This window comes from Myzus persicae, unplaced genomic scaffold (assembly GCF_001856785.1).
Source record: "Myzus persicae strain clone G006 unplaced genomic scaffold, MPER_G0061.0, whole genome shotgun sequence".
Taxonomy (NCBI): Eukaryota; Metazoa; Arthropoda; class Insecta; order Hemiptera; family Aphididae; genus Myzus; species Myzus persicae.
Genome location: NW_019100733.1, coordinates 16,682 through 29,218, shown reverse-complemented (window position 1 = coordinate 29,218; position 12,537 = coordinate 16,682). Strand labels below are relative to the sequence as shown.

Below are 12,537 nucleotides of genomic sequence, written 5' to 3'. Positions count from 1 at the left end.
TCCTGAATAAGCACTCTATCGTTGACATGGATCGTTATTGGGTTTGCCGTTCGGTCATAACTAACCTTAGTTTTAATTTTGTTCCTCATTAGACATTCTCGAGCAATTCGATGGGCTTCTCGTAGCCTCTGTTTGAGTTCTTCCTGATAATCGTCGTAGTTGTACTGCGGTTCTGGAGGTTTTGTCAGAGATGTTGGTACTTGTAAGGTTCTCCCATAGAGGAGTGCGTAAGGTTGTGTTTGCCTGTGGATTGATGTTCCGATGAGTTGTAGGTGAACATGGTGTATGGTATGTAGGTGTCCCAATTTCGCTGGTCTGAATCTACATGGTGTCTCAAGTATTCTCCTAACATGCGATGGCTCCTCTCTAGTGCACCAATCGCTTGTGGATGGTACGGCGATGTATTAATCCGTTTCACTCCTACAGGGCCGTCCTTAGGATTTGCGAGGCCCAGGGCGAAATAACTTTTAAAACCTTTTAGGTATATATTTATATCTATGATCTATTATCTCCATAAACATATAATGACATCAATAATTCTTATCACACAACAAATTTGGTAGATACCTCCCTAATTATAATCTAAAATAAGGGTTTTTTTTCATAAAACATAATATAGCTAGGTAAATAAAATAAAATAATTTTAGATTATACTTAAATAACATGTTTTTCTTTATTTACTGATATTAAATAATTTATTTATCGTCACATATTAATATTTATACAGATTTTCATTTCAATAAAATAACAATAAACAGACGAATTAAAATACTAAAAAATACAGTAAAAATCATTTTATTCGTCAAAAATTAATTTTTCTGGCTTTTATTTCTGCGAACTTTTCAATAATGTCGTTATAGTCTATATTTTCACACAAATCACGTTCAATTGAAATAATTGCCAAATCAGAAAGTCGGTCTTGCACCATAGTTGTTCTCAAATAATTCTTAATGATTTTTAACTTCGAGAAACTTCTCTCAGCACTTGCAGTTGTTATCGGAAGAGTTAATAATATTCTTAACGCGATAGAAATATTTGGAAATGAACCACATGTTGATTCTATTTAATCAAGACACTCGATACTGGTTTTTTGTTTGTTCAAAATTCTACAAAATATTTTTAACTCGTCAAAAAGTTCAATTCCATTTATATCGCAATTTTCACCGTCCTTTAATAATATTTCTAAATCCATGCAATGCTTTCGTAATGTTTCATCTTCAAATAACTTCAAATTTTCAATATTATATAAAAATCCAAAGTTTTCTGATTGTTCAGATAATTGCTCGAATCGTTGATTAATTGATACAATTGCTTGATCTACCAATGCCAAAAAATAATCTTGATAAAATTTTTGTTCGTTAGAAACTGTTCGTGTATCATTACATTCATAATCAAACTGCTTACTTTTTTTTAGAACTCTAGATTGTTTAAAAATTGGTTGAGTTCCAATATCTTCACATAATTGTTGTGCAGTTTTTTTTGATAACTCAAACCCCTTTTCTCTAAAATTATTAAAAAAATCTTTAAGACCACTTAATAATTGAACAGCATTACTCAGTTCCATAGCTTCACTCTGAAGACTCTTACTAACTTTATTAATAGCAGATAGCAGTTCATACCAAATAACAACACTTAAAATAAAATCATAAGAATAATCATAATTTGCCAAAGACAAACTCTCACTTTTTATCTTAGGATCCTTTGTTAACTCACTGACTTCTACTAAAGCATCGTGTACTTGGCCTAATTGAAAACGAATAGGTTTAATCGATTCAACCCGAGACTCCCACCTGGTATCTGACATTGGTTTTAAAGTAAAGTCTGAAACGTATTTTAAAAGAATAGTCCATCTTTCAGTAGAAGCACTGAACATTGTATAAATTCTTTGAATTACGCCAAAAAATGTCATAGCAGCTGGTACAGACGATGCCATGTCCCCGAGAAGTAAATTAAGACTGTGCGCAGTGCGTGGTACAAAAAAAGCTCTTGGGATCGACCACTCATTTTAATATTATTGTATTAGAATATTAGATGCAATCAATGTCAGCAGCAAACGCACGCACGATTACACGAAAAAGTAAAAACTACTACTAATAAAATCGGTCTATCTACTATTTGCTCAATAAATATTATTTATTATTAATTATTATCAATGTTTTTCAACGGTGACAGTCGACGAACGACGAACGAATAAATCTATTATTATCTATTACTAATAAGTAATAAGCAATAAAAATTCGACGAAAAAGACGGTCGGTGATTGCTGCCTGCTACCCGCATTACCACAGCGATGTGTTGCGATTACGACAATATTGTATTTTTGATATTTCAATATTTTTACATTGAATCAACTTCGTTATTTTTATATAAATTTCTACTTTTTTCAAACAACGCGAGGCCCAAAATTTAAGCAAAAAGCGCGAGGCCCAGGGCCCGGGCCCTGTTCGCCCCCCCCTAAGGACGGCCCTGCACTCCTATTAGCTTACATGTTTCGAAGAAGATTTTATTAAGAAACTCTGTTCCTTGATCGCTTATAAGATTCTGTGGCATGCCGTGAATGCACACAAATGAGATGACGAAATGGAACGCTACAGTATTAATTGCTTCTTTGTTAGCCATGGGTGTTGCCACTGAAAATTTGGTCAGATCACATTGTAGGGTAAGAATGTATACATTTCCTTGATACTTTAGGAGCGTCTAAACACAGAACTGAACCGTGGTCTATCTGCGTTTGCGCGAGTACCATATCAAGATTTGAAATCTCTTATCATTTTATCAATTATTATATCATGCATTCATGTATAATATGAATATGTTTACAAAAAAACTAGAAACTGAAAAGAAAATCATACATTTTCATGGTACGTATAATATAATATTATATAATAAAGTTAATATAAATAGTTAAATAGTAAATAATTAAAAAAGTCTTTAGACTTCATCAAATAAAATGTATAAAAGTAATGTCTGGAAAGTATAAAATAATTTTAATTATTATTTTTTAAAATATGAATGTTCTACATCTTTCTCCTGCAATATTTTAAATTTTTTATTTAAAAAGGTGTCTCGTAGTTTATTTTTTTCAAGTTCCGATGGTTTAAACAAATCGTTTTCGGGTTTTTTTCGTTTCGATTTTGTCGAAAAAAAGTTGTTTTGTGTGGTTATTTTTTTATTAGGCGGATCGTTATTTACTTTGATGAATTCACTATTTGGTGCAGACTGTTTTGATGTTGCGTCTATAAATGCAATGAGAGCATCTATATTTTTAATAGCTTCTTTAAGGTGATCAGAATCTTCGATTAATTGGATTTTATTTAATGTGCTCATAGTTTTTTTTTAAATATTTCATACAAATTTTCATTTTCATTTTCATTTTTGTTATTTAAAGTCTTCATATGTATTTCTATTTCTTTTGTATTGTTTGTATCTTCTACATGTTTATTTATATTATTTAATTCTGAACTGATCATTTTATTTGTGGCATTTTCATGACTTAGTGCGATAGTATGAATGTGTTTACAAATAATTGATTTTATCGAGTAATCTAAACAAGTGCATTCAAATGTATGAATGCATATTTTACACGTACTACAAACTATTACACAACATATTTCTTCATTATTTTTTTTAACTACCTATGATTGATTTGGTTTATGTTCACCATCTACATTCCAGCTATTTGCATCGTTCTTAGTAATATTTAAATTAAGCGAAATACTAGTTAAATGCCTTTTTTTTAATCTCCTGTATTCTTGTTGTTGATTTACTCTTTGTTAATTTGATCATTCTTTCTACTTTTTTATCACGTGTGAATCGTCTTATTGTCATTATACTTTTATCTAATCTTCCAATCTTACATCCATTTAGATAATGATACTTTATAGTTTTATGCATTGATTCCAGATGCATATTGCAGTTTATTCCCAGTCCTTTTCTGTAACAATATGCCCATAATGTTGCTCTATTTGCATACATTCGTTCAAAATATAATCCAAAGTTTTTAGTTTCAGGATCATTCATCGTTTCAATAACAAATTTGTTTTAAATTTTTTTTAAATCAGTTTCACTGGTTATTGTTTGAAGCATTTTTAATGATTTGTAAACTGTTGATTGTTTTTCCTTACACTGAGGTCCAATAATTTTATTTAAATTTTGCCTCTAGGCTTTATCAACATGCCATGAACAAAAAATGCGATGTGGGACTGGGCCCATTACAGCTTCCCATGCTGAATAAAAAGTTTCAACTATATCAGTCATGAATGTTTGTGGTTTTATTATACCTGTGACATTATAAATTACTGTGAACATAATAGTATATATTTTTGTATCTTTCAGATTAGTATACATGAAACAACACGGAAACCCTGAACCAAAGTCATCGATTACCATTAAGGTAACTAACTCAAAATCATATCCATTAAGTCCGTGGGTCCCATCAAGACAAACTACTTTTCCGTGTCCAAATTTTTGTAGCAAGTGTCTTTGTCCTGGATCCATTATGATTAAACAAAAATCATTTATTTCTAATTTTCCAGTAATATCGATAACTCCTGAAATTCACACAATTATATTTAAATGATTTTATATAATTTTAAATATATGTCGCTTACTTTGAATTGTTCTGAATTTCAATTTCATACTTATTTTTAAATAAAAATTAAATTACATATTAAAATAATGTTATACTTACCTATTCTATTTTGTGTACCTACCAATCTACATTTAAAATAAAATAATTTTGTTGGATAATTTACCTTGTTTTTTATAGTATTGAACTGGATTGTTATCTCCATGCTCTTTCATTTGTTCAACAAAAATATCCACACTTGTAAAGTCATCTTAATGCAATTGACCATCCTTAATATTTATATTATATTTTTGCTTGATGTTATGAAGATCAGCTCGAGTAATTAGATCTTCTCTTTTCAAATTGTTTCCAATGTTATCCCTAAAATTATCCAATATTCTACCAACTGTCACACCTTGTGACAACTTTGCAGCGACTTCATGTTTTGTTGTAACTGGTAAACCAATGTGTTGCAGTTCATTTTCATGTCCATAATGTTCTTTATAAAATTTTATATTACAATTGCTTTGGTTTACGGGCTCAAATAATATAATATGACTCGTACAATTTGAGTTGATTTTTTTAGTTCCTTGTGATTTTATTAGTCTTTTGGAATCATATTTTTCTTTATAGGTGCCAGATCGACTACATTTATAGTAAGTTCAACGACCATCATTGCATATTCTTTTTCCGGTTTGGTGTGAATATTGACAATTATTTTTTAGTTCAAAATTTATTAACCAATTTTGAAAATCTATAATTTAATGTATGATTTTTTTAGTTTATAAGAAGTGTATATTTAATAAAAAAAAAATAAAATAAAAATGTAATTATGTCATAGTAGTACCTGATACACTAGAAAAGTGCATTATTTCTTCTTTTATACACATTCCATGTTGTGTATTTAGATGTTCAATAAGCAATTTTTTTTTTGAAAAAGTTTTGTCATTACAAGTGATACATTTAGATAACATTTTTTTTTTAGCTTCATTAGTAACATTGTGTTTATTTAAAAGATGTCTTGTCAATGAAGACTTAGTTGCAAATTCTACTTTGCATATATCAGAAATAATTGACATTTTGAAAATAAAGTTAAAATTAGTAGAAATTCTAAGGTGGAAACTCGTTTTTTGTACACTTTGTCAAAGTTGCCTACCATTGTGATTGTATCTTTTATGTAATTATTAAGAGCTATTTTTACAACTTTTATTAGGCAAATTTTATTACTGTACATATAAGATAAATACAAGATCCAATAAAAATATTGCATGCAATAATATGTTTAGGATGTTATGAGAATTAAAAACAAGCTAATATTATTTTACAATATCAATTTCCACAATTTCTATATTAATGATGGCTAATTATTTTTATAGATATCTAGAAAGGAAATGAAAGGTTAAAAATACACAGTAAGTCTTACATAAAATAATGAAATATTTTATCATGTGCTTTACTTTAAACATTTTACTAATGTGTTAATAACAATTCTGTATTGAGAGATTCATTATTTATGTAATTAAACTCATAGTTTAAGGAATATTCCTTATATTCCTTATACTATGATTAAACTAAAAATACATAATGATTATTAATGAATATTAATTCTATAATAATTGATAAAATGATAAGAGATTTCAAATCTTGTAATGGTACTCGCGCATGCGCAGATAGGCCACGGTTCAGTTCTGTGTTTAGACGCTCCTGATACGTTCGAGTCAGTGGACCAACTACGTCGATGAATACCCTTTCAAAAGATTCAGACGCATTGGTACTGATTACCATCGGCAGCTTGATATTACTGGATGATGTCTTGTTTATTTGACAGGACGAACATTTGTTATTGAAATCAGTGACATCTTGACTTAATCCTTCCCAATCAAATTGTTTTTGAATTCACTTGATTGTCTGATTGACTCCGCGGTGTCCTCCGAGTACTGCCATATGATGCTCACTTATTATTTGTTGTTTGTCTAGTCCAGGGGTCGGCAATTAATTTATATGCAGGGTCAGATATTTAAAAAAAAAATTTCAAGGGCCAAAAAAATCTTATACATAATTTTATCATTAATGTATTTATTTTTGTATTATAAACACATTTTAAGACACAGTATTTAATATTTAATTATTTATAAAGTAATAATACATTCATACTAATAATAATAAAATTTAATGAGAAAAATGACATTTCTTTTCTTGAGCTAATTTTTTAAGATCTGGTACTCTTGGAGAACAACTGATGCGTAAAGTGTTTTCAAGGTGGTGATCTGTTAACCTTGAACGGTATCGGTTTTTTAAAAACGTCATTTTTGAAAATGAAGTTTCACATACATAAGTGGAGCCAAACATAGTAGCTAATTTTATGGCAAGGGTATTACAGTTCATGTATTTATCCAAGACATGTTTTATCCAAAAATCTTCAGTAGACGAATTCTTATTTATTTGCAATGAGATATCTTCTTGCAAATCAATAATTTCCATTTGAAGTGAAGATTTTGGAAGTCTGAATAATTTTGTAGCAACGTCAATCCATTCTCCAGTCGGAGAAACTTCAAACGGATTTTTTAAAAATTGAGACAGTTTTCCAATTTCTGCAAAGTCTTTGAATCTCTTACCAAATTCTTCACCAAGGTCCGACAAAAAAAACTTAAAAACATACTGCAGTCTATGTCGGAATTCTTTTTATGTTCAAGGATTGTTGAAAAATGAATAAAATCTTCAAAGATTTCAAGTTTTCGTCGGAAAGCAGATACACTTGATATCAGATCACAAATTAACTTGTTATGCCCTTGTAACTCAGTATTATGTACATTTAAATATGTAAGAATGTCTTTTAAAAATGCCACAGATAGCATATTGCTCTCGTTCGTTAAGAATTTATGATACTGCTTTGATTATTGTGAATCCAAGTTTACCAAGAACGTGATTACTTCTTCTTTTATACTCCAAAAACGTTCGATCACTTTGCCTTTACTTAACCAACGGATATTGTTATGTTGAAGTAAATCCGAATACACTGAATCACATTCAAATAAAAAATCTTTAATCTGCCTGTGCTGAAGAGCAGATCGGGACTTTAAAAAATTAATCATTTTGATCATTATGTCCATTACTTCCTTCAGCGTTGTTCTAAGTTTGCCACACAGGGATGTTTGATGAATTATACATTGATATGAAAGTATTTCAGCATTCTTATCCTTGATTCTCTTAACAAATCCTTTTTCATTACCAATCATTGCTGGGGCGCCATCGGTTGAAATATACACAATTTTATTATAACTAATATTTGATTTAGTCATGAAGTTGTCAAAAGTTTTAAAGAAATCTTCTCCACGAGTCTTGCATTTCAATGGCAATAATGCTAACAACTCGTCTCTAAACACATTACTTTCAACGTCTTAAAAGCGCACGAAAATTGACATCTGCTCAGAATCAACAATATCACATGACTCATCAATTGCAATAGCGTAGCAAGGAGCCATCTGTAAAATGTGAAGTAAATTATTTTTGTTGTCATCGGCCAATAGTTCTGTTCTTCTTGTATTGCTTCTTGCTGATATAGGAACATTTTGAATAGCATTAATTATGTCCTTTTTCTCTTCAAAAAGTGCAGTGGCTACTTCCAACATACACTCTTTTACAATTTCTGAGTCTGTAAATTACTTTTGGTGCTTATTTAACGTCCAGCAAACACGCAATGCTGCTTCTATTGACTTTTCTTGCCCACTCATACTTTTTACTAACATGGTCGTACTATTTTTATAAGACAAGAGATACGCTTGGAGCTTATCTTTACGCGCTGCAATGTCAAGAGGAAATTTTTTTTCAAAATCTTTATGCATTGTATCATAATGACGCTTTAAATTAGCACATTTAACGACAGCAACTGTACTGTTGCATATGAGACATACTGGAACGGCTCCAGCTCTTACTGGAAGTGTAAAAAAATATTGTTCGGTCCACTCAGCCAGGAACTTTCTGTTTTCATTGTCAACTTTACGTTTTTTGGAAAACATACTCGATTGCACACGAATAATATTTATAAATTAATAAGTTTTAACACTACTGACGCGACGGACTACGAACTACAAACGCAACGCAACGATTAAATTGAACTAAATAATATTATTAAGTGTTTCAAGAAGTAGGTTCAATGTATGGTGTTCTGTTATCGTGACTATTATTATAAACAGCTTTATACGATGAACGCTATCGTAATTTCCTAATAAACCATAAAAATAGATGTATTTTACACACACACGCGAATGCAAGCGACTCGGCCCGCAGCCGTGACTGCGGCACGTTCAACAACAACACAGATAATGATTAACCGTTATTATTGTCTCAGCGCCTCATGAAATCTATTTCAATATTAGTTTAATTTTTGTTATGAAGGGTAGGGGGCACTACATAGGATATATAGGAAAATTAAGAAAATTTTAGGCGGTCCATATTTTTTTCTTCCGCGGGCTGGACATGGCCCGCCGGCCGCCTATTGCCGACCCCCGGTCTAGTCCAACAACGCTTTGTTTGGAGAATATTTGTATGTTAATTTCAGAGTCTATGTATCTGATCATACGGAGTACCGTAGGCCAATCTAATTGGTCTGATCCGCTACCGCTAAATTCCGAATTTCAAATTCTTGACAAAAATGTCGGAGGTTCCGTAAAGAATTGTACATGTCCTCTAAAGTTGGCTTCTGCCAAAAATTTTCCTTCGTTACGAGGTTGATGATGTATCGCGATCCCAGTTGAAAATATGCTACTTCGGTTTTCTTTGGTCGTTGAAGTTTTAAGTGTTGTAAGTGTCCGAATTTTCTTCGAAATTCCAGGGCGATACCTCGATTCAGCTTTAAATCCACAGTTACGCAGTGTAGTAAATGGAATTCTTCTGAAACGATGAAGAGATCTCCAGTTACCTCTTGCGTTCCGACAATTTTGTCATTCGTTATCCGAGATATACTCATGGAAGAGTTTCAAATCCATAAATGATCCTGCCGATTGTCGTTGAGATCTAGTATGGTCGACTTTTACTTCTATTATTCGACTTAGTGCATCAACGTTGGTATTGGACTTTCTGGTTTTGTAAATTACTTCATATTGGTATTCGGCTAACTTTAATCTCCAACGTAGTAATCTCGAACCAGGATCTTTTACATTGAATAGCCAAGTTAATGGCTTGTGGTCTGTGTAAATTTTGAATTGTCTACCGAGTAGGTAAGGTCTAAAATTCTTTACTGCCCAGACTATGCTCAACAACTCCTTTTCGGTCGTACTATATGCTTGCTCTGCTTTATTAAGAGTTCTAGACGCATATGCAATGGGTCGATTCTATCCTGGTGTACCCTGTGACAAAATGCTTCCAATTGCGAACTGGCTAGCATCCGTAGTTAAGATAAACGGTCTTTCAAAATCAGGATATTGTAATACTGGTGCTTCCACGAGTTTCTGCTTGAGCATCTCAGAAGCTCTTTGACATTCCGTCGACCATTCAAATGGTACGTCTTTGTTTAAAAGCGCAGTGAGTGGTTTCGCCGTTCTACTGTACCCTTCGATAAATCTTCTTTAATAGCCCGATAAACCCAACAATTGTTTAATTTCTGTTGTATTTCTGGGAACTTTGTGATTTTGTACGCATTCGATTTTTCCCGGATCAGGTTTGACTCCTTCGTCAGTAATGAGATGTCCCAAGTATATGACCTCTGTTCGTAGGAATTGACACTTTGACGGTTGCAAACGGAGATTAAATTTTCTAAGCCTTGCAAATACATCTCGCAGTTTGGATTCATGGTCCTTTAAGTCCGAAGCGTAAACAATTATATCATCCAAGTATACGAAAGCCTTGACACCGTTGATTCCCGTTGGAGCTGTGTTCATTAACCGTTGGAATGTACTGGGAGCTCCGCTTAACCCAAATGGCATTCTCCGGAACTTATATTGGCCTTTGTCAGTAGAAAAGGCTGTCTTTTGATGATCTTCTGCCCTAATTGATACATGGTGGTATCCACTGACTAAATCCAACGTAGAGTAGTATCTCGACCGGCCTAATTGGTCCAAAATTTCATCTATCCTAGGTATAGGGTATGCGTCTCCAATAGTCAGTTCGTTAAGGCGTCTGAAATCTACACATACTCGATATTTTGGGTTTCCCTGAGCATCTGGTTTCTTCGGGACCACGATCAGTGGTGCATTCCACGGGGACTCGGATGGCTGTATAATATTGTGGCTTTCCAATTCTTCCATTTGTCTTACAATCTCTTGACGGTGAGGCAGTCTATACGGTCGAACATTAACAGGTTTCGCGCCTTCCTTTAGATGGATCTCGTGCTGTATTGCATCGGTAGAAGGAAATGAATCTCCCTCCAGGTGGAAAATATCCGGATATTCGCCAATCACCTTCTAGAGACTATCTGATTCTTCCGCATTTAATTCTTGATATGTTATAGCCTCCCGAATGCGATCAATGCGATGCCCATCATCAGTTATTTCGTTTGTATTTGCTGCAATCAGCATTGAGGTTTCACGGAATTCCTCAAACTCGATTTCTTCGATTTTTAAAGGTGGTATTGTGATGAGCTTTTCTGAAGTATTGATGGCAATAGCTAAGATTTTTCCTTGTTTAACTGTGTTAACCACATTCCCAAGACGAACGTTTTCCTTTTGTAGACTTTGTGAATGAACTACTAAAACTGTTCCTTCCGGTCTTGAGCTAGCAATTGTAATGATAGTTTCTGAACGCGGCAAAAGTGTAAGAGGATCGGTATTGAGTTGAAAGATCTTTGACGAATAGTAATCTATTGCTATTTACCTGTTCGGTGAGAAATGGATTTCCCAAAATTCCTTCGTGAGGAATTGGAAAATTATCATGAACTACCTGGAATTTGGTTGTAAGAGTTTCAGTTCCTAGATTTAAATTGAGGATCACAGAACCCAAAGTGCGTACTAAGTATTCATTAATTACTTTTAACTGATAGCTTTGAGTTTCGTCAACCATTACTTCATTTCTTAAAGTGGATAATTTTATCATATTCAAATCACTACCTGTATCTATAAGTAATTTAACATTTTCTACTATGCACTGTAGAATGTCAAACGTAACATGTTTATTAATTAATTCTGCCTCGAAATAGAAAGCCCTTGCAAGTTCAGAGTGGCTGTTTTGATATCTCCCACCGGGCGGGCGCCACTTGGGCCCGGTGTTTGCTCGTTTCCCGACGATGTGCCATGTTGCTCCTGTGCCTTGCGTTCATTAACATATTTCCGTTTGCGACATTCACTTATAGTGTGATTCGGCTTTTTACAATAGTTGCACGTAACTATTCTGATAGCTTTTGTTTCCGTTTATTCTCTGTAACGGGCTTGATCGGCTTCTGAAGCATGGCATTGTCTTGCCTGGTGGTTTGTACGTCCATAGCGAAAACAAGCGCCAGGTGGTCTACTGTTAGATTTTTGTATCGAATTTGTCTTACTCGCGCATCTATTACCTGACTTAAAATCTGACCTATTGTTTTTAAGAATTTCTTTTTGGTTTATGCGTGTAGTTTCTTCTTCCAAAGCAATTTGGACGGCCTCCGATAATTTATTCGGTCTACTAGCTCTTACTAAAATCTTTGTATCGTGTGGTAATCCTTCGGTATATGCTGATAAAATTTGCCTTTCTGTTATCTTAGATAAGTCTTCCGTATTAGAAATTTTATTTGTCGCCATTGATGCTTCTATAATATCGTAATATAATTGCTCAGCTCTGTCACTATATTGTTTAATAGTCTCCCCCTCAGCTATTTTGAACGTTGATAATTTCGAATGTAAATGTGTTAACGTTTGTTTCTTATTAACGGTGAGGTCTAAAATTTCCTTTAGTTCTTTGTAAGTGGTAGGTTTTTTATGTCTAAATGGGCGTATGGCCTTGCCTATTAATCGAGTTGTTATGCCCCTGATTAGATTTTCTTTCTCCACTGGGTCGATGCTTTG

At 33.0% G+C, this 12,537-nt stretch overlaps 2 protein-coding genes across 2 annotated transcripts; both read right to left on the bottom strand.

The window, feature by feature from the left end:
- Nucleotides 1-1,063: 1,063 nt before the first annotated feature.
- Nucleotides 1,064-1,933, bottom strand: LOC111042716. The gene has a single exon (XM_022327415.1). The coding sequence runs from the start codon at nt 1,931-1,933 to the stop codon at nt 1,064-1,066; it is 870 nt and encodes a 289-aa protein (XP_022183107.1).
- A 4,803-nt stretch (nt 1,934-6,736) lies between these two features.
- On the bottom strand, nt 6,737-8,583 carry LOC111042715 (general transcription factor II-I repeat domain-containing protein 2A-like). Its single transcript, XM_022327414.1, has 4 exons — nt 8,301-8,583; nt 8,018-8,219; nt 7,483-7,942; nt 6,737-7,213 (listed from the first exon to the last, which is right to left on the bottom strand). Exons 1-4 carry the CDS (start codon nt 8,581-8,583, stop codon nt 6,737-6,739), a joined length of 1,422 nt encoding a protein of 473 aa, XP_022183106.1.
- Nucleotides 8,584-12,537: the final 3,954 nt, after the last annotated feature.

Bases quoted from the DNA above. Each gene is read 5' to 3' on its own strand.
- LOC111042715 (XM_022327414.1), bottom strand. From the start codon at position 8,583: ATGTTTTCCAAAAAACGTAAAGTTGACAATGAAAACAGAAAGTTCCTG. The intron at 7,943-8,017 runs GTCATGTGATAT...TAATGTGTTTAG, and splicing joins TACGCTATTGCAATTGATGA to AGACGAGTTGTTAGCATTAT. The intron at 7,214-7,482 runs GTAAACTTGGAT...TATGTTTTTAAG, and splicing joins AAGAAGTAATCACGTTCTTG to TTTTTTTTGTCGGACCTTGG.
- LOC111042716 (XM_022327415.1), bottom strand. From the start codon at position 1,933: ATGGCATCGTCTGTACCAGCTGCTATGACATTTTTTGGCGTAATTCAA.